The sequence below is a fragment of the Colossoma macropomum genome, unplaced genomic scaffold (genome assembly GCF_904425465.1).
Source record: "Colossoma macropomum unplaced genomic scaffold, Colossoma_macropomum, whole genome shotgun sequence".
Taxonomy (NCBI): domain Eukaryota; kingdom Metazoa; phylum Chordata; class Actinopteri; order Characiformes; family Serrasalmidae; genus Colossoma; species Colossoma macropomum.
This window is the reverse complement of record NW_023494787.1, coordinates 8,770,937-8,794,280: the sequence shown is the minus strand read 5'-3', so window position 1 is coordinate 8,794,280 and position 23,344 is coordinate 8,770,937. Positions and strand designations below refer to the sequence as shown.

The 23,344-nt window shown below is 37.7% G+C and overlaps 1 protein-coding gene across 1 annotated transcript; it reads right to left on the bottom strand.

Moving 5' to 3' along the window:
- Positions 1-2,000: 2,000 nt before the first annotated feature.
- Positions 2,001-18,494, bottom strand: LOC118805020 (B-cell receptor CD22-like). Its single transcript, XM_036565623.1, has 12 exons — positions 18,484-18,494; positions 16,435-16,487; positions 16,219-16,258; positions 15,201-15,244; positions 9,840-9,881; positions 8,354-8,623; positions 7,993-8,232; positions 7,813-7,906; positions 4,870-4,987; positions 4,641-4,727; positions 4,458-4,491; positions 2,001-2,529 (listed from the first exon to the last, which is right to left on the bottom strand). The coding sequence occupies exons 2-11, from the start codon at positions 16,475-16,477 to the stop codon at positions 4,486-4,488; spliced, it is 984 nt and encodes a 327-aa protein (XP_036421516.1). The 5' UTR covers positions 16,478-16,487; positions 18,484-18,494; the 3' UTR covers positions 2,001-2,529; positions 4,458-4,485.
- Between the last annotated feature and the right edge of the window lie 4,850 nt (positions 18,495-23,344).

The window sequence follows — 23,344 nt, the reverse complement described above, 5'->3', positions numbered from 1 at the left end:
CAGTTGATTCACCGATTGTTGTCTTTTTTTGAAGCTTTTTTTGACGCTAAAAGCTTCATTTTATATTATTAACGAACCATAAGCATAAGTTAAACCACACAAACATGTTCTCCCTTCTCTCCCTCTCACTCTCTCCCCTTCCCCCTCCCCCCCTCTACACACACACACACACACACACACACACACACACACACACACACAGCTGCATCTGAGAGAATGATTCTGCCTTTGTTTGACTCTGTACAGCGAGTTTTTCACACGATACTTTAAAGTTCAAACGGTACCAGTAACAGTCATTAATTTTACCGCGGTTTACCGTGTAACCGGTAACCGTTTCATTCAAAACAGCCCACTGTATACTGGTCACTGCCCACTGCACACTGCATCTTTTTATACTCAACACTGTGTATTGTACAATATCCAGCATACGACACAAACGACACGTGAAGTAGGTAGATCTCAGAAACTGCTCAGTAAGCCGAAGTATAAGATCGTGTTTCTAATAAAGTGGACACACCTCCAAAGTTTGGTCTTAGAAGTTGGTTGTCTTTTCAGCTTCTCACAATCCAAGTAATTCCGAACACATGATGTTGAGGTCTGGACTATAAGGTGGCCAATAAATTTTTGTCTACTTTTTCAACAATGTACTGAGCTACAGTTTTGGAACCTCTGAGCTGGAGCCTATAAAAATGAGTTACTTGTACTTAAAGGCAATTTTGTTTATATATATATTTATACATTCACAATTTTATCTTTCACTTCTACAGAAGATGCTCATCTTTTTAAATTCAGAAGAGATGAAGGGGTGCTCTCTGTGTATGTGTGAATAATGAAAAAAAATCTTACAGAAAGTAATTTTTTTAATATTAAAATTATAACTTCAGCTTCATCAAGTTTATCTATTTAACTGAATATCTTCTGAACTTTTTTTACTTTCTGAAACATCTTACCACTGAATGGGCAACAAGAAGGATTCATGTGTGGGTGTGTGGGGTCATTTTTTATTAACTGCATTAATTATACTTATATGTACACATATACTTATGTATATGTATATACTTGTGTTATTCTGTATTCTGTTATACTTTTTATATTTTAGTGAAGGGATAAAAGGCTTTTCACATATCTCTGGTTATCAACTATGAACTTAAACAGCAAACCTCCAAACCAATTGAGATTTTAAATAATGTTCTGTTGTTTTTACATGAGGTTTGGTATTTTTATACATCTAAGCCAACTTGGTGTCAAAACATCTCAAATATGGATGAAATTAAAACTTTTTAGCTTAATAGACATCTTAATTAATACCAAATGACAATATGAATCCAAATGGAAAGGAGAGTTTTTTTTGTGTAGGGGGGTCAGCTCTGCCTTGCAGTGAATTGAGCACTGATTGAAGTGGATTCAGCAGCTTCCATACTTGAACATGTAATGAGAATGCACTGGCAATAGGCTGTGTTGTACTCCAAATCAAACTTTATTTTGAGTAAAACTTTAGGAAAAGAGAGTTTTAGCAACAAAGCATTGATACTTTAGCATTAATAGGGACACTTAATACTTTAATACTTAAACAACAGTTGGTGTTGTTTAAAGACTAGGTACCCCAACATATAATGTTACAGCTAGGAAGCTGAATACCACATCTGTATTAACATCCACTTCAGTGGTACATCAGTGGTTTTCTTTGTTGTTGTGGGGTAGGGGGGTTTCCAATGATTGTATTAAGTATTTGCATAATGCATGCTGGGTATTACAATGAGAAAAAACTGATGAGCAAAAACACAAAAAGGACACAAAACCATAAAGTCTGTCAAACTGATGAGACAGAGGTATGCAATAATGAGCTACCAACTATTATATAACCTGAAAAATAATAATTAAATTCTAGTTTTGGGCCGGAAATCCCCTTTAATAAGTATTAATACTGAAATATGGAAGCAAAAATCAACGTGAGTTAATGTAAAAAAAATATACATTTTAACAACCTTAAGTATATAAAAAAGTAGAGTCTGCTCATCCTTCATTTATTGTTCTTAACATTAAATTAACTTTAATGCTGGGTATTAACAGATCATGCTGCATGTAAGTAACCCAGATGAGTCCGTCTGTCTTGTCCCTATCAGCTCTTAAATTCAAAATTCGAATACACAGAGCATTGAAAAATCTCATGGCCTTTGAAATTTGTAATAAGGACATTCGAGTTTAAATAAAAACTTAAGGAGTAAATGTATATTGGAAATATAACAGAAAAAACACAAGCAATCAATTTCAGTGATACTTGAATAAACTACACAACATATAATAACAAATTACAGCTACTGAAGTATTTTCCACCCTGTACTTAATTGACTAATACACTGGTTTGCCACACAAGTCAAACAGGCTGTTGCAAAGCTTTAGCAGGTAATTGTGGAACTTGCATGCTTTAAAAGAAACACTGTATTATGGGCATTAGCATTAACATCTCATTCTTTGTTTTCCTCCTCTTCCATCTTTGTATCCACTGTGATGGTTCTGATGATGATGAGTCTAAGGCAAGAACACACACAGGTAATAGTGCTAAAAGCCAAGACAATAACATTCACTATCAGCATACTGACATATTCTATTACATTAATGGACATACAGAGAGATGACAAATTAAAGGAAAAAACAACAAAACCTCTTAGAATGGTCTTCAGTGTGACTTGGCATAGATTCTACAAGCCTTGGGAACTGTACTGGTGGGATAAAACTCCATTCTTGGTGTTTCGATAATTGTGGTGGAGAGCACTACCTAACATATTTGTACAAAATCTCCTAAAGATGTTCAATAGGGCTGAAATCTGGTGACTGTAAAGGCTGTAGCATATGACATACATCATATTCACACTCATCAAACTATTCAGTGATCCTTTGTGCCCTGTGAACAAGAGCACTGTCATTCTAGAAGGGACCACTCTCATCACAGGATATCTGGATAGGACAAGATGTAGGATGTCATAGGATGTCTCATCTGACCATATCACTTGTTTCCACATCTCTGTAGACCACTAGACTCTCAAATGTGCATTCATCTTTGTAATTAGGGGTTTATTACTGTAACCCCGCTGTAATATCCCTCTCTGTGCAGTTGCTGACAGTGTGGACATGTCCTGCACTGACATTCTCAGTCACCTAAGGAACAGTTGCTCTTCTGGTGTTACTTACACATTGCAGCAATGTGAGTATCAGGGACACTGAATGTGCACTATTGACCATGATTTCCAAAACAGTTTACTAAAATGGCTTTCCAATTGATCTAAATGCAGACGTCACTGTTTCTGCTGAAACATTAGCCAGTTAAGCAGTCTTAGTAAATGAAGCTCCTGCCATCTGTGCCTCAATAATGAACCCTCTTCCAAACTCACGTAAATCTTTTATACCTGCCACCTTGAGCCTAAATCAAGGTCAACTGGGCCTGCCTAGCATATTTGTACATGTTACAGGGCATAACTGATTAATTGTATCATGCAGTACATCTGGCTAGAAGCATCTACCCTCAGTATGTTTACCCACTCATTTATTCAAGTTTTTCTTTTAATTTGTCAGCTGTTTGTGCTCGCAAAAGCTTTGTTGCTAGGTTCACCGAAAATAGCCAAAAATGTATATCACAGTGTAATTAAAATTTCTGACAGTTTGGGCATACATCATACATATACTTTTAAATAAAAATGCTTTAGATGCTAACCTACTTTTAACCTATTTAAGTTTCTTTCACTTTTTAATAAACATTTTTACACGCAAAGTAAATCTGAAATATTTATATTGTGCAAAATAGTAATTCCCATCTGAATTCCTACAAGGCTGAAGTTGGCTTCTTATTCAGCAGTTTTTTTGTTCAAATTTTATGTCCCAACTTAAATAGAGGAGCATTTACATTCTGTCACCTGTACAGACACCTTAGCATAACTGCTGCTTCATGTAAGGTGGAATAAGATATTTAAATAAGAAGCTAACTTCGTAGCCGAGCACTCATCACCAGACAGCTAAAAATAATATTTTCTTTCTTAAATTATGACTATTACAAAAATTGCGGCTGTGCTTTTCCAGCTGATAAAAAGCAGCTCACTAGACAGTTTCTCACACTCTCCCATGAACTATACCATAAAGGATAGTTTAAAACAGCAATTAACCACCCAGGAGCAAAAATCAGCCTTCAAACTTGAAAGACATAATGAATTGACATTTATCGCATTTATCAATATCGAACGATATGTATTTTGTTTATCGTGATAACATTTTTGGCCATATCGCCCAGCTCTAAAACGGGCTAATGTTAGCAATATTTGCACTGTTTGTATGTTGCATTATCTGTGCATATTTGTGGTATACCGGTATACAAATATGAACTGATATACTGCCCACTACTAACTCTGTGTAACACTGAAACACTGACCAACACTGACAAAGCATCAAGTGCAAATGAAATCACTTACTGGAGTCAGAAGAGGCTGCTTTAAGGACCTACACCTGCATCATAGCAAAAGGAGGAGCAAGAGAAAGCAATAGAGAGGAAGATGGATTAAACACTCTCATTAATTTTGCAGTAATATTTTCATTTGTTCATTCTTGGAACTGTGTTTTCTGGGTGAATTTGGTTTTTGAAGTAAGGTTCTTACTGTTATAGCATCATACACATCATCTGTGGACTTGGTCATCGGATTAAGAGCTGTGTATGTGTCGTCCTTGTTCTCCGGGCTAAAATTCTGTTTGAAGAAAAAGAGTACATCAGCACCATGAACAGCTGCCTCACTGTGCAAGTGTATGGCTAAACAGCACTGCATGATTCTGCACCCTACCTGGAAGCCAGGATGAATAATGATGCACACATTGTAATAGATCACATACCTCATAATCATCTTTTACTGATGTCTTCTTCTGTTTCTTCCTCCTGCTTTCACCTGTAACGTAATAATTTCCACTTGTTGTCCCACGTTCACTTCCATTTGTTGTCCACTTCTTCCTTCTTTTAGGCAATAAATGACAACAGTTCTACATTGCATGTTATCATACTTAATTATTATCATAGCAGTGTTGTTTCAGTTAAACATAATGGTGGTGAAGTCAATAGTCACCCAAATTTTTTCTTTTGTAAATACATCTTTTAAACTTCTCTCAACCTACTGAAACTAATCTAGGTCTTCATTAAAACTGATTTTTCAAAAGGTTTAGGACACAGTATGACTGTGAACTACAGACATGAACAAAATAAATCCATCTAAGCCCCTGTATGATTATGCTGATGACGTAAGTGCCAGACATTAGCGGGAACCTTAAACCCCCCCAGAGTACAGCAGTTTCAGATCATTGCCTAATCTCATATGAGATCTCATATGTTATCCTGTCAAGCGTACTAACATCCTACTTGCATAGAAATTATATGCATAAATAATTTCAGTCTGGATTTAGACAACGTCATAGCACAGAGACAGCACTAGTGAAAACTGTAAACGATTTGTTATTCTCTAAACAAGAAACGTATCTTTGCTGGTTCTGCTTGATCTTAGTGCAGCATTTGATAGACCACGCTATCCTACTAGACAGGTTAGAACACCCTGTAGGAATAATGGGAATAGCTCTTTCCTGAGTGAGGCTATCAGTTTGTGAATATAAATAGTGAATCAGCTGTTTGGACAAAAGTATGGTGTTCCACAAGGCTCTGTTTTAGGACCTCTATTAAGCCTAAACAAGCTTCAGTCAGTCCAGAATGCTGCAGCGAGAGTCCTTACAAAAAAAAGTTTGATCAGCAACCTTATTGAAGACGTGGATGCGATTTGAGTGGGTTGAGAAAAGTTTTGGGAATGTGTTTATGGAAAAGATTTGGGTGACTATTGACTTCTAGTGTTAGGTATGTTAGACTCATAGGTGCAGTGCTAAACCAAAGAAGCAACATTTGGGCATCAAACATGTCTTGGCTGATGGACTACATCTGGTTTAAAGCCCCTGGGAAAATCTGAGTTTTCTTTCTAATTAAGATAATCTGGCTCCTCAGGGCCCCCAATGTAAACATACAAAGTATGTGTTATGAGTATCTTTCCAAAGTCTAATAAATGTCTGCTGTATTTTACCAGTCTTGCTCTCCTCTCAATGTTGAATGGGTGGTCCTAAAAGTGGGTCTGTCTACTGTCAGCATAACCCAGACCAATCACAAGCTAACATGGCTCTGCCCTCCCATTGAGTCTGAGTAACCTGGTGAGCTAAAGCTATCTTAGTAAGCATTTTAGTAAACTAGCTAGCTATCCAGCTATTTGCTTGTTTGGTGCACCTGAGGTTCATTCACCCAGTTTTTCCAACATTCCATGTGTGTGCATTCCCTGGATGCCCATCCAACAGAAAAGCGGATAAAAGCCTGACCTTCTTTAAAGTACCATCACATAAAAACTGGATAAGGTTGGACACAGTGGCATCATCTACAACATGAACAGTGTATGTAATAAACATTTCACTGAGGACAGCTTCAGTAACTTCACTCAGAAGGCATGCGGTTATGCTTAAACTCTTAGCTTGACTCTTAGGTACTGAACCTACTTTAACGTTACCTCTTCTATCAGACGAAGAACAGAGTCTACAGCCACAACATGTGAGTAACTTCTTCAACATAATCTGTATTTTTCCTTAACTTTAAGCAAACTTGTAAAAGATAACACCAGTGGTCATAAATTCCACTGGCTATAGCTAAGTTGTATATTTAAGCAATAGGACACCAGAGGTAGTGTGTTATTGCGAAATAACATCACGGCTGTGATTTGGTCGCCATACATCATCACAGCTGTGATGTTATTCGCAATAACACACAACCTCGAGTGTTCTATTGCTTTTATACTACAGTTAAATAAATAAAGTAAGAAATAAATAAACTAGGCCGGGAACGTGGCATTTAATATGTTTTAATGTTAGCAATTCCTTCCGCCAAATTATAGTTCCTTAACAAGCAGCTTGTTGCGACATCAGAGTAATGACCTCCACTCACTCGCTGCACACATAGCAACGGCGTCTCAGCGGAGTGATAGTGTTTGTGAAAAACCCGTTATGTTATGGAGAAATAACAGAATGGTTAGAACGCTTCTCAACCAATCAGCTTGCGTGGCCGGAACTAACTGTTGTATAAAGCTTAATATCTTAGCGGCTAATTTGTTAGCTGCTTTTGGAGGGAGTCTAGCTTATTCTCGAACGTTGTTTGCACACAGATGACGAAGCACTCAGTGAAAAACACCACAGTTGATGTTGGATGTCAGTGTCAGCAAGACTTCACCAGGGAGAGGCTGTCAAACAGACATTACCTTCCCACAGAAGACGGTGGACACACAGTTGTAACTAAAGAAACCTACCATTCTGTCACCAGCAGTGAATGCGAGTTATTTGTTGCTGCAACTTCTGAATCATCTTCAAACTCTTCATTGGTAGGTTCGTACATGTATGGCTGTAAAATCTGAGTAAATTCTAAGATCTGTGAAAAACGCAATTTGGAGTAAAAAGCTAGAAAACGCTAAAATAACTTCTCTGTCTCAAGGCTGTGTGCAAAAAACTCAAAAAATATCAAAATGTGTTCACAGGGGCTTTAAGTCAGAACACTCTTTTAAACGCTGTGCTATTTGCTAATGTAACCACTTTAGGCATGGATTAAAACTAGTCTTAGACTAAAATGCAGTTGCAATGCTGAGTCACGTTTTTAGTCTAGGCTTAACTGGGTTTGGGAAACTGGCCCTAAATGTTGGACAGCTGAATATAGAGTTTGACTGTGAGTGTGAGAAACATTAAACAGAGATGCTTTAAACATTAGAGACGCATCACCTTATCCACAGAACGGTGAAGAGAACGGCGACAAAGAGTCCTCCACAGAATCCACCGATGGCAGCAGCTGCAACCTGTGCTTTAGGACTCTCCTCTGAGTTAAAGGATTAAAATAATAAAATTAAGGTCTTTTAAAACGGAATAGAGAGATTGAGAGATCAAGTAACCATTGCTGCTCACCAGTGTATGTGACTGATACAGGACGTGCAAAGTGATGGCCAATTCTGTTACCAGCCTTGCAATAGTAGCAACCTTGCAATGGAGCAACATCATCTTCAGTGATATTTGCGACACTGTAGGTCTTCCCATATGCCACAGGTTCACTTTCACCTTCTTTAAACCAAGTGTATTCCATTTCAGGTGGGTTAGCAACAGCTCTGCATGTCAGGGTCACTGAAACTGACGTCTTCTTTGGGGAGTCTAGAGGTACAACACATCATTTTGATCTACTGGTCCTACAACTCAGTCAGAGTTAAACTCTTACGTGCACAATATATATGAAATATTGTGTTATATTAGATATAAATGGCTCTTTACTTACATAAAATATCAAAGGCTGTGTACTCTGAAGATGCAGATCCGTGCCGGTTGGATGCCCTGCACTTGTATTTGTTACTGTCTGCAATGCTGATATTTTTAATTCTGTAACTCTGCTCATTCCCTATTTGTATATCTTCAGTTCCTGATCTCTTAAACCAGGCGTAGTTCTCCACAGATGGGTTTGCTTCACTGCTGCAGGTCAGAGTCACTGAAGTCCCCTCAATTATTCCACCAGATGGTCTGCTAGACACCAAGACCCACTTTGGGCTATCTGCAAGAAATAATAAAAGCAAATACTATAATAACTATAGAGGCCCCATAATTATTAACACCCTGGTAAGTTTAGTTGAAGAAAACAAAAACCCTATGAAAAAAGGAATATTTATTTTGAAACAAAATTATGTGTCATAATTATTGGCTTGATGCAAATGTTCTTTGCCAACATCTGACTTCTGACAGTTGGTAGCAAAAAAGCAAGATTTTTTTTACTCCAAAATTACAGAATAAGCTGCCACCATGCAACAAAAACATTACTTTCAGTTTGCTTTCTTTTTGTTCACATATGAATAATAATTGATTTAAAACAAAATACTTTTCTTACAGAAGGACATCATTTGAGGTATTTGTATAGCCTTTATTAGAAAAATTGACCTTGCACTTCCACTTAATGGAACATTCCTGAGATTCTCCTACCTTATAGGTCTATTATATAGAAGTACAATATAGGACACGGGACCACTGTTAATGAGATTGGTGGTGGACTACTCTCATGCTTATCGACCGTATTTAAGAATGTTTTGCTAAAATGGTCTAGTGATGTCTGAATCTGGCAGGAAGTCAGGAAGAAAACCTGCTCATTAAAATCTTGAAAATTTCTTCTTACCACTATGCACAAGGCGGTTTTTTAGTCGAGTGCATCTGATAGGGCAGTGGTTGCTAAAACCAAGATGAAAACACCAAATGCAGTAATTTTGTCACATTCATTAGATAAGAGGAGGCTGATCAAGGTGGACGTACTAAGATCTGGTCTAGTTGACTGCAAGGGAGAGGTTGCCACAAATTTTCTTTAAACAATTGGATTTAATCTCAACCAGTTAAAATTGCACAGGATCAGCACTTCTGTAGCAGTGATAAAAGTTCAAGTTTCCTCAACTGCAGAAAAAGTAACAGATGGAGGCCTGTAGATCCCCACTATGACAAAGGAATAATCTGTTTTAGGCCCCCTTTAAAGAATTCAAAGCATTTTTCTTTAGAGACTGCATTTGGAATTTTAGCTTGTCTATTATGTCTTATGTAGATAGCAACTCCACCACCCCTCTTTTTCTGTCAATTCTATATGAACTATATTCATCAACAAAACAGTTGAAGCCAGTAAGAGTTTCAACTCACCTTGTTTTCCTTACCACAACCTCTTAACATTAAAATCTAAAAAAAATTTTTACTGGAGATTTCTATTGCATCCACTATGTTTATATAAATGAACTCACCTTCTGTCCTGACACCACTTGTTAGAGTGTGAGTTGATGCTGCTGAAGAGAAAGAAGGGAGATTTTTTAAATTATGCCTGGACCCTTTCTGTTTTTAAAACATAAGATTTCTCCTCTGTCCCCAGCTCTGATCCTGACAATCTTGTAGCTCTGTCTGGTATCTGTAAGTGCTCTCCCATGAAACCAGGTGTAAATCACAATCATGTTGCTTAAACTATAGCATATCAGAGTGACTGAACTGCCCTCCACTATTTCACCAGAAGGACTAACAGTCATTGAGACATTAGTTGGATCTAGAAGTAAAAATTACAGATAATTCATGGAACTTGTGAGTTTACACAGTAAGTATGCTGCTTAATGTGAATATATCAACAAAACCTTTGAAAATATTTTCTGATATAGGAACTAGTAAGAATTTCAACTCACCTTGTTTTACTTAGCACAAACTCATAACATTAAAATCTAAAAGATTTTTCACTGGATATTTCTATTGCACCTATGCAACTATGCAACTAATCTATTACAACCATGTCTATTTAAATGAACTCTCCTTCTGTGCAGCTTGTGCTGACAGCAGGTGTTAGAGGTTGAATTGATGCTGCTGAGGAGAAAGAAGGGAGATTTTTCAATGCATCAATGTATTATTACATTTTAATTTAGATTTAATAATATAAGTAGAAGAAGAAGCAGAAGAAGAAAAAGATATCTCAAGAACAGTGCATAGAGAGCTTCATGGAATGGGTTTCCATGGCTGAGCAGCTGCATCCAAGCCTTACATCACCAAGCACAATGCAAAGCGTCAAATGCAGTGGTGTAAAGCGCCACCACTGGACTCTAGAGCAGTGGAGACGTGTTCTCTGGAGTGACGAATCATGCTTCTCTGTCTGGCAATCTGATGGACAAGTCTGGGTTTGGCAGTTGCCAGGAGAACGGTACTTGTCTGACTGCATTGTGCCAAGTGTAAAGTTTGGTGGAGGGGGGATTATGGTGTGGGGTTGTTTTTCAGGAGTTGGGCTCGGCCCCTTAGTTCCAGTGAAAGGACCTCTTAATGCTTCAGCAGACCAAGAGACTTTGGACAATTTCATGCTCCCAACTTTGTGGGAACAGTTTGGGGAGTTTGGCCCCTTCCTGTTCCAACATGACTGCGCACCAATGCACAAAGCAAGGTCCATAAAGACATGGATGAGCGAGTTTGGTGTGGAAGAACTTGACTGGCCTGCCCAGTCCTGACCTCAACCTGATACAACACCTTTGGGATGAATTAGAGCGGAGACTGCGAGCCAGGCCTTCTCGTCCAACATCAGTGTCTGACCTCACAAATGCGCTTCTGGAGGAATCGTCAAAAATTCCCATGAACACACTCCTAAACCTTGTGGAAAGCCTTTCCAGAAGAGTTGAAGCTGTTATAGCTGCAAAGAGTGGGCCAACATCATATTAAACTCTGTGGATTAAGAATATATATAATATGCGTGTGAAGGCAGATGAGCGAATACTTTTGGCAATATAGTGTATATGGAATGATAGACAGAAATGAGGATGACTAAGAAAACTGTATAATATCAAGAATTATGTTTTTATAAAAAATAATATCCACAATAACTCATATTTAGACAGTGATGAGCAAATCTTGAGGCAGACACTACTGAAAATAGAAAATTGCATTATGTCATCTATCATTTAATAGCTTCTTAATTATGTGGCATCTGCCAAGGGCCCAATGCCATGAGGACCTCAAGGGGTGCAGCCATGCAAAGTGGCAGTGGAGCATGTCACACACCTGGGTAAGAAGGGCACTCATTGTTGCTGTTGTTGCTGATGTGTTGCTGTTATTAGTGTAGTTGTGTTGCTTAGAGTAAACTGTGCCTTAGCAGTTAAGTAGTAGTTAGAAGTGTCTACCCTCCTTGATTGTAATGTCCTACCGCATTACCCCTCACCTGTGCTTCGTGGTGGGGTAAGCGCTGGGTGGGGCATTTCTTGCTGGCGTGCCTGTTCTAAATCAAAGAGCAGTCACCTCTACGCACTATGTTTACTGTATCTTCTTCTGAGCCAACACATTACATTAGACTACATTAGTGTCAGAAGTGGGATATGACCACCAAGCTGAAAGAAATTGAGCTGCACATCAATGAACTGGAAGGCGGATGGTGAAAAAGACAGAACCCAGTGGACGGGGATACCAAGTGTTATGCCTGCCCCGGACAGGTCCAGCCAGCCAAGAGAAAGACGGCTGGCTTGGGAAGACGGTGAAGCAAACAGTGCGGCAAAGCTCAACAGCAGAGCCCAGCTGGAGCTGATGGAGTTTTAGTGGACTTTCCAACACCTTTGTGGCAAATGGTTTTGACTACAGCTAGAGATGAAATTCTACTTCAACAACCAACAGTCCATTGGCTGAGATTGATCTGCACAACAACTTCATGACATGAAAAACTGGTTAGTGATATTCAAGGAGTTAAGTACCGGTTATCTATTTTGGGGTCATGAACTGGGACTGGAAAAGGTCAACCAAGGGCTTACTGTTTTTTTGGAGCACCTGGTACAGTAAGCCTGATGGCTTTCTTAACCAGGGTTATCCAGATTAACTGTGCCCACTGCTGCTATTATTTCTTCTTGCCCCTTGTGAAGCTCACCAGACTCATGATTGAATTTCTAAAAGCTGCCATAATTTTGGCAGCATGCATTTCACTGCCTGTATGACACCCGATTCACAAACATTGACTACTTGAGGAGGGAATGATGGATTTGATTTTTGGATTGGATTTAATTTGGATTTGATTTCACTTTATTACCTTACTTTTACTTTATTACTTTACTTTCTGTGAGTTTTACCTCTGAACGATATTTTGGTATATTACTCAAATATTTATAGTTATTTATAGTTTATAGTTAGTATTATGTCACAGAGTGTAATAGTCACTTAACTATTAGTTTAACATTCATTTAACAACCATTTATAGGGATTGTGCCTAAAGCCACGAAAAAGGGGGATTGATGGCTGAGTTGAATAAATATCTTATTAATCAGCAGGTTAGATATTGATGAAAAGGAGAAATATTAGATTAAGAAGAGTTACATAAGCGTATGGAATTGCTTTAAAAGGGAAAGCAGTTGGATAAGGCTGAGTAAGAGCTATATAACCATGTTATATGGGATGTCTTTTAAAGGGAAGGCAGTTGGATAAGGCTCTTTTTTTAAAAACCTAATATAGGATGCATTTGCACCTAGGAGGACCAAAAGTAATAATACTAAACACTACATGGCTAAACAAGGTAAGGGAGTTACCTTATCTCCCCCAACCTCCCCCAAAAAAGGGTATTTAAGCTGTTTTAAATGCTGTCTGTGCTTTGGTTGTCCGGAGACCTCTGCCATTAAAATGCTTTGAGCTATGTTTGAATGAAGGTTGAAGCCTTTTCCTCTCTCTACCAACTCAGAATGTGAAGTCTTTTTATTTTGCTTGATTCTTTTTGACAATTTAAACTAAGAATAATTACACGTGTAAGCAATCGTTAGAGATTTAACAACAAAATCAAACATAGAAGTGGGACAGAAACCAAAACAACCGAGCTGAACAAAGTTTACAAAAAAGACAGAAAGATGATGGTGAATGTATGAAGCTGAAGCTGACTTTTCCCCCCAGCGGCTTCTTAGTCGAATTTTACTTTCCACCTTAAATGGTGCAGCTGTAACATTCCGGCACCTCACTAGCCACGTTTACATGCAGCCTGATAATCCATTAATAATCCGACTAATAGCTCAATCGGAATAGAATACGTCCATGTAAACACCTTAATCGGAATAGACTAGTCCGATTGAGCCTATTCGGAATACAATTTCTATCTGATTAAACGAGGTGAGTAAACTTCTAAATAATCCGTTAAATAGAAAAGTAATATCCCTGTAAACGCCTGTATCTGATTACATTCCAATCAGAAAGTTTAAGTCCGTTCTGATCATGTGCGTCGCGTCATGGCGAAAGTTTATAACGTTCAACATAAGTTTATAACATTTATAACGTTCTTATTAAAGAAGGCCGAGAGGAAGAAGTCGTGTTCTGAGACACATAAGCTGGACGTCCGTCCCACCGCCGTCTTTTAAAGATCGGAGCAGAAACTGGTCTGCAGGGGAGACAAAGTTTATGCTCTGATCTTTAAAAGACGGCGGTGGGATGGACGTCCAGCTTATGTGTCTCAGAACACGACTTCTTCCTCTCGGCCTTCTTTAATAAGGACATGTGAAGGATGTTTACCTGTGTCTGACATCATTTTAAAGCAATTACAACACAAGCACTGCTCACTGCTGCTCATCTCACTCTGACTGGACTCACGTGATGTTCGCTGTCATGGTAACGTTTACTCTAAGCGCTACTCCACGCATGCGCAACATTTTGCATCGGATTACTTGTAGTGAGCATGCAAACGAAGATTTTCCATCAAATCGTTGAATAGAGTGTGCATATAAACACCTCAGTCTGAATCTGTAATCGGATTGTATTCAATCGGATTGGCAAAAATCTTTGCATGTAAACACAGCCACTGCTGCACCATTTAAGGTGGAACGACAAATTCCAGTACGAAGCTGGCAAAGAAGAAGTCAAAGTTTCGTGGTGAATGTGGCGCTTGTCAGTCAAACAGTGAGAGCTGTGTTTCTTTTGTTCTTTTGTCCTGCTATCATGAGGAAAATGGTCAGTTGCCTGGTGAGTTTCTCCAGTAAGAGCGGAGTTTAAGTGCTGAACGCGCATTGATGCTGTTGATGCTTTGCAGATCGACTGACAACCACATGAAAAATAATCGACTGTGTAGCAGTCTGCAGTCAGACTCTCTCTACGTTCCTTCTACTTTTTCGAGTCTTTCCGAGTCTTAAGGCTGAAGTCCGAGTCAGTCACTGGTGTTGTAGTCAAAGTTGAGTTGCAAGTCATCAAATTTGTTACTCGAGTAACAAACACACCTCCTGGATACCTCTCAAGTTAAACCAGTACGTTTCAGAAGTGTAGAGAACATGACGTGTAAAGGGATACTCTGGCCAAAATAATAAAAAAAAATAATCATGACTCTGCATGCAGCAGTGTTGCAGTACTCTCTAGAGTAAGAGTTTCCGGTTTTAAGACTAAGAAAACCCCTTTCTGATGATGTATCTTGGAGGTGAGACAAAGTTCTGAAAAACTTTCTGGCTGAATTTTTGGGGTCGAACTGTTATGTTTTTTTTTTTTCATTTTATCTGGTGAGTGTGGAAAGAAGGCTGATAGCTTGCATTACTGCCAGGATGACCCCCTCTCTCTCACACACTCACACACACACACACACACACACACACACACACACACTTATGGTGAAATTACAGTAGATAAAAATACCTAGAGTGACTTACTGCTTGATTCAGATTCTGTAATGTCAGATGTTGTTATATGAGACCTGCAGAGACAAGGATAGTACATAAGTCAGTGGAGAAAGAAATACTGTGGTTACTGATACATTGTCCTAAAAGTGAACTCAAAACATGGTGAAAGGTGTGTCTTCTGAGGTGTAAGTGAATGATCCACTATTGTCACCATCATCAGTATAAAGTTGATTTTACATTTGTGACCCGAACACTTAGCAGGACCTTCTTTTCGAGCCTGTGCGTGTGACTTTCACATAAAGACATCTTTTCAGTCATGTAATTTTAACACTATAGAGTCTGGACAGTAGAAACACCTCAAGCTGAGCACAGCCATTGGCTCACGAGCCGCTGATTGCTGACATTTTATTGTATCCATAAACATTTGAATTAGGGCATGCGTCATATAAGTGATATGTAAATCAGGTACAGGTAGATGATGCTTGATTTTGAGCACTGAAGTTGCTTATTCATTTGTGCTTCAACCTCCACCTCTTTCCACGTCGAACAAACGTTTTATGAATGAGGTCACAGAGTAGTTTGTACATAATTAAAGGCAGTCAAATCTGCACTTTTTTCAGCAACTTTGAATAAGGCATATATGTTTTTTTCTTTTTTTTTCTTTGTTGATTTCTATGTACTTTTGTAACACTGAGATTGTATGAATGTTAGCATATTCTCAAAGTAGTTGTTAAATGACAAAAAAACATTGTGCTGAATACAATTTTGCATCATAATTTAGGGACTGCAGAATTGGGTGGCAAGCAGGGTGGAGAGGCACCCCCTGCCACCCTGTCAATCCGGTTCTTTCCTGTCAGAGGTCTCTGATGACTCTCAGACAACATAGACAGTTTTTTTCACTTCCTCTAGCAGGCTTTTGGATCCCTTGAGATATCTTTCTAGCTATGTCTTTGAAGGATATATATGTTTACATTTTTTTATGATGATTTCACCAAAAGAAAAAAAAAAACAACACTGATAAAATAATTTATGGTCGACAGAAACTTACGTGCTATTTTCCCAGTACCAGTGGTACGCTGCAAGCTGAGCTATTTGATCGGTCAGGTTGGAGGAAGAAAGAAATAAATTAGCACTGACTCACCAGTGAGAACACACCATCAAACATGTAAATCTATCAATACGCCTACTGATATGCTTATGTTTATACAGGAAAAAAAAAATAATGCATTGTTGTTGAAGTGATGATGTGTCAGCAGAGCCTTACCTGGCATCATGAGCAAAAGAACCAGAGATAGAGGATGAACCATTTCACTTATACTGTTGTAAAGTTTGAAAAAAAGAGGTAAAGAGAGCATTTATTTTCTGACTTTCCATGGAAACACAGTGGTACTGGGGCCCCTGGGCGTAAACGTCTTTGGAGGCCCCCCACACCATAACAACAATTCCCCCCCAAAAAAATTACTAACAAATAAAATCTAGACCTGAAAAATAATGTCAGTCAACTGTTTGTGTTTATCTGCACTTTCAACAACATTGGGAAATAAATGTAAACAAACTAAATTATTAATCCTCAATTACTGTGCAGTATTTTATTATTTCATCCCCATTTATACATTACATGGCCAATATGTGGAAACCTGACCATCACACTAAATGAGCTTGTTGGACATCTTTGCAGCTACAACAGCCTCCACTTCTCTGGGAATGTTTTCCGCAAGAGTGCTTGTGTGGGAATTTGTGCCCATTTAGTCAAAAAAACATTTGAGAGGTCAGGTGCTGATGTTGGACAAGAAGAACTGGCTCGCAGTTGACGTTCCAATTCAACCCAAAGTGCATTATCGATTGATGTGAAGTTAAGATTAGGGCTCTGTGCAGGCCACTGGAGTTCCTACACACCAAACTCATCAAACCACAAAACACACACACAAAAATGTTGTTTTAACTTTAAAAAGTAAGGATTTGAGCTGCCTTAAAATTTTTAGTTCATTGAATTTCAAATAGTGAGTTAAAGGAACAAGAATCTGTTTTATGCTTTATCAACTTACTGTTTGAAGTTCACTATTCATAAAAAAACAAGTTGGAAGTTAACTATTCATAAAAAAAAAAAAAGCATATGTCCTGTTGGATTCGTCTTGTGGGAATGAAAATAAGTTCTTGTGATCCAGTGCACCAAGACTGACAGTTTTCCAAATAAAAGTCTCTTAGAAAATCGTTTTGTTTTTTTTTGGTGATTATACAAAGTTTGATAAAGCCAATTAACCAATTAATCACTCAGTTTTCATGTTATTTTCTCAAAATTGATAGAGAATCTGTTTAGCTGTAAACAATTACCAAAAAAAAAAAATACTTTTTTGCACATGAATCAGTCAAGTGCGGCCTGGGTTATTCTAACTCAATGGCCTATACTTATATCAAGGATTACTCAATTGTGACCAAACTTGAAATAAACATAAACTGAAAACATTTGCTAATTTAATTCCTAATAAAATTTACCAAGAATAAAATAATTGAAAATTGGGATAAAAAATACCAAAATGGTTCTTGACTGAAGGTGTGGGGTTCAAAGCCAATGTCAGTTGTCACTGAGCAACATCAACAGCCTCAATGTTCTGAGCTGTAAGTCATAAACGTATATTTAGGGGTCAAAGCATGTAGGTGGTGGAACTGCATTGGAATTGCTAGGATTTTTCTTTTTTTTCTTTCAGTTTCTGTTAATTAAAAGCATTTAGCAGCTACTACTGAACATTTGGCAGCTCATCCTGCCACAACATTACATACATTAGCTATTTAACTATGTACAACTGGTAATTACCTTACAATTCAACTCATTTTTTTTAAAAAGTGCAACATGCTTCTGAAAACCATTCATAAATTACATTTATCATGCACTGACCTGTTATGCTTATGTGGACATTGGCTAATGCTTAAAATTGTTTTTAAAGATAATTTTTTATATGCAGAGCCAAAAATCTCAGTTTAGAGATTATATATTTTTTTACATGTATAGAATTTTATTCCCAGTCTTATTCTGAAGAACATTATGGAAAGATTTCTAAATATATCACTAAAAGTTATTCTCAATGCTAAAATTATCTCAAAAATAATAATGCATAGTGTTGATTAAACAATAAAACAATGAGATGCCAACAATAATTTTAAATATAACATCACTGGATAGACTGATAGATTTATGCATGTTCAATTTGCAAAACATTTTTTTTCAGAATATCAGTAGTCAGTAATAGGCAAGGATTAGTTTTAATATCTGTTCTTAAAAAATTGTTTTGCCTTGAACTAAGATAAAATCTCTTACCTTATTAAGACCCCAACACGTACAGCAAATGATGAGTTCCTGGAAATGCTGAGCTTTTTTAATGCGTTGAGGCCACACGTGGCTAACGTCTTTATTACACGTGACTGTCCGAATTATGCAGTCATTCTACGGTAATAGAACAATATATGTCCTTTATATTAGGACAACAGTTTAACAGTAAAACTTTGTATATTTTGAAAAACAAATATTGTTTACAAATGAAAGTTAAGATCAGCTTACATTCATAATGAAAAATATATTTTTTTAGACTATTGCATTTAGAGATATTTAGAGATTTTTTTCTGTGTGTCTATTGGGCTCCCTAATAACAATGAGGCATCATTTTGTTACTCTTAAGACAATAATTTCTTTATTATATACTTGTTGTGACATTTATTACTGCCGTAGAAATGGCAGTAATAAAATCAGCCTTCTTGTTTTTAGATTGAGGTTTTGTATAGCACAGTGGCTCTGTCCTCACCTCTGTCCTCAACCCAGCAGAATGGGGTTTGATCCCCCCCAGGTTACATCATGCTGTACCAATAAGCTGACATCATTGGAAAATTCTGATTATGACAGGGATGTCTTTCAAAATGAAATAAACAAATGCAGTGAAAGAGGCTCCGCTAACACAGCAAAGTGTTACTGACTCTGTGACAGTCAGACTCAAAGTTACTGGTCACTTCAAACTATTCGGCAAAATCCCACCAGACCTACACTGCGTGATTTTTGGCGTTTTTAAACACACACTCACAATTTGCTACCTTCACTTGCAAAAATGAAAAATGAGACTATTTTCTATGCCCACCCTAATTTTTTTTGTTTCTTTGCTTGCGCGTTCTCAAAGCTTGCGCAGTCTCAAAGCTGACCAGCCATGCTTAATCGTCCAAAGCAGCACTGACGACAGCTTGGTTTCCCAAAAGCTTTGTAGTATTCACATCATCTCAACTGATAGAGAGAGTTTTTAAAGTAATGCTTGCCCTACTTTTTAACGATTATTGAGATGCTTTCAGGAAACCCAGGCCAGAGTTAGATGTGAACTATGTAACTGTAGCTCATCTGAAACATTTTGCACAACTGTACAAACTGTACAAATGTTCATACATTCCCATAATATACTGTAAATGACTATTTTCTCAGACCCTGCACATATGTACGCATTCCCATATATTCACATATTTATCTCTTTAGCTCCTTTCACATTAGCTCTTTTAAGACTACTCTCTTGTTCTCTTTTATTATTTTTATTTGTTATTTTAATTTATATTTATCTTAGTAACAGTTTTATTCTAACATTAACATTTGTTAATAGTTGTCTCGTCTGTTCAGGTATGTCAAACGTGTGCACTCACCAGGACGAAGTGCAGTGCTGGGCCTGTGTATAATTAAGAAAGAGGAATATTAAGGTCATTTTCTCCAAAACACAGTAGTGTTTGTAGTACACAAACTGATTTCTGCAAACATGAGAGGCTCATTAGGCTGCATTAAAAAGCATCTCTGATGTTAATGGAAATGCCCATGGTTCAACCCACTGCTAATCTAAAAGGTCAAGCTGAACATAGTAAAGGTTTAGGCTTCACTAAGGGCTTAGCAATTACTTCAGGGGTTAAGAATGTACTGCAAACATGCTGGTCTCATTTCCTCTGTTTTGTGGTCAGGCCACACACTCTGAATTTAGAATCTGTCAGTTGGCTTGAGTTTTTGCTCAAAGAAATGTTCTTTGACTTCCGTTATGAAAAAGCCTCACTGAAGGGCCCAGACAAACACACAACAAATTCTCTGACCACTGAACTACCACAAATCCACAATGCACAAAGAGCTGATACCGTGACACACTGATGAAAAAAGTGATTTTAAGCTTTTAAAGATGGTATATTCTACAACCTTTTCTAACATTTTATTCTTTTTGGAAATATTTGTGTGATTTTATGTTCCTAAAACAGTCATAATTCATTATTACATGACAATTTTCCGACCACTCTTTATCCCTTAGAATTTAACAGGCTATTTTGTGCACTTATATGGTAAGTGTACCTGATAAAATGGCCAATGAAAGTAGGTATAATTAGGTAATAATGCATCATAACGTGCATGTGCTAAAATCACTCTGATATGGTTTAGCTTTATAAAAAACTCTTCACTCTTCACTCTTACTGCTCCCTCTCACATTAAGAAACCAAGCATGATTTATGTGCATTTTTTTTACCACATATCTATTGCGATGACCCCAAAGAAGAGGCAGCATCATAAAGCATTCTGGAAAATGTGCAATGTTCTTTTATTGGTATACTTATACCTAGAGCACTGGCTTTGCCTCTAGATGGTTGAGCCGAGGACTGAACACCCGGATCTAAACAACGTGGAGTGAAAAATCACTTACATTTCATGTACTCGTAAAACTAAATAATGTCAACAAAACTCACTGACTGGTTCCAATACAGCACATACAACATGATTGCAGAATACCATAAATAGTAAACACCCCCAGTTACTGAGGAACAGCTATACACAGCACAGCAGCCCCTGAGAGGGCTCATGGGTGATATGCAAATGAACTAGAGAACATAAAGAACAGAAAGCCACAACCATATGTATATGTGTCTGTGTGTGTGTGTGAGTGTGTGTGTGTGTGTGTGTGTGTGTGTGTGTGTGTGTGTGTTTTTAAAGATGTCATCTTTTTTTCCATATTGTGGAATATTTGAAACACCCATTTTTATTTTTCGGCCTTAAAAAAGATTTCTAGCTAGCTAATATAATTGATAGTGACAACCCTCCATTTCCATTACCTTTAAACTCTCCCTCAGTCCATTTTTAACTTTTAAAATGGTGGGTGTTTCATTTTGCTTGACACACATCTGGTTTTATCAAGACAGTAATATTAATACATTCAGTTACTCTAGCATTCAATATCTCAAGTATTATATAAAGGAAGAATGTGTGAGGGAGAGGACAGGAAAAGAACAGCACAGATGTGGACAGACATGCATTAACTGCAGGTTATGTTATGGTGCAGAAGTTAAGAAGCTCATTGAATATGAGCCAGAAATTGCAAACGTAAAAAAAGCAAACATTATCTGCATATTGTTTAGTTCTCAATTGAACTCTTGTAGTTTGCTTCTAATATCTTCATCTCTGCTCTAATATCTGTCCAACATGGCAGGTTTTACTTTTTTTTTAATTATTATTTTATCCCATCCTCTAAAATCAACTCAAATAAATTCTCTTCCCAAGTTGGCTGTTCTTGTACTCTTAAGTATATTTATTACCTTTTTTTATTAGTTTGCTATAATTTTGAATCAGTACTGTTTCTTAACACCCCAGGAACATCGACAATGTCAAAGACATTCTGCCACGTTTTTTTAACTTCTGTTTTTGTATTTTGTATTTATTTTTGTTACATTTCCCTGATATAAAAACAGCATATTGCACAGCTAGTTGAGGACTGTCAAATATTCCTCAGCTCTTTTCCTGGTGGACAGGCTTGGAAAATTATGTAACTTTGTGAAACACTCCTCTGGTCACCAGCTAAACCAGCATATCTTTGCTGTCATGAAAAAATCTTTTGTTGTTTTTGTACTTTATTGCTTAATTTTAAACCTCTAGTTACTCTTTGCATTGCTTGAAGACTGGACCAGCAGAAAGGGTCCAAAATAACTTATTAAAAAAGCTTGCGACAGCAACTTCCTTTACAAGTTATGAATGGTTTTCCTTCTCCTGTGAACTTACCGTTTTATGTTCCGACAGGGTTTTTTTATGTCCCTGCATGGTCTGGCACCTTCTCACCTTCACGCTCTCTGCTGTCCTCTGTTATCCAACTGCTTTCTGTCCCATCGTCCAGGTTATGCGCTTGAACTAGGGCTTTTAGCATTGCAGGCCCAAATCTCTGGAACACTGTCTCTCTATTGTCCTCTATGCTTGTACCTCTTGTATATTCAAAAATAGTTGAAAACCTCTTTCAGATTGCTTTCACTCATACTTACCATTTTTCTTATTTCTTTATCTTAATATTCTGTGTATGTCTTGAAATAAAATTATATTATTACATAGACCAGAATGGAATTCAGCAAGGTTTGGATCGTGCAGAATGCGGAATCCAGACACAGCTGTTATTAACTTGTTCATGTGACCACTTCACAGGTCCTACTCACACTGCTTGATATTCTACAATCCCTTGCGCATTTATTCACTACTCCCTGTTAAAAATGAATAAGGGCAAAATTTCAATTACAAATGACAATTTTGTGTGCTGGGTGTTGTACAAGCACTTTCCACCTATAGAATAAATGGACGCTCACTAAAACACAAGCAGAGCAACGTTTCATAATTCAAGATGATTGTAACTGTATGTGGGTTGTTGTATTATCATATTAGCCTCTTTAGCATCATTGTCTTGTCTGACAAAGGGTTTCTAGTGGCCATTCCCTCCACCTGCTGCTATGCTCTTTCTCTGTAATGTCCAAACTCCACTGTCAGGACTTAATGTTCATGGCAGCACAGAATCAGCTGACTTTAATCCTTTGACAGGGGCACTTTAACCTGCTTGGGGCCTGGGGCTAAAGGTGGTCTTGGGCCCTATGTATGGCATCAAATCCAATAAAAAATTTGCAAGCGAGGAAGACCGTACTCGTGCACACAAAAGAGAAGCGCTCCATAGCCTGACACTCAGCTGTTCTTTCTGCTCGCTATTGAGCTTCTGGTCCGCAAGAGTTTAATTTGTTTTTGACAGCTGTGGGCGGGTCCCGACATGTGATTGGTTTTTACTGATTTCTGGAACTGTGTTGTGATTGGCTGGCTGTCAGTTGTTGTCAGAGATTTGGCTGCATATAAAAAACAGGGAACAGGACTTTTACTCTAGAAGATG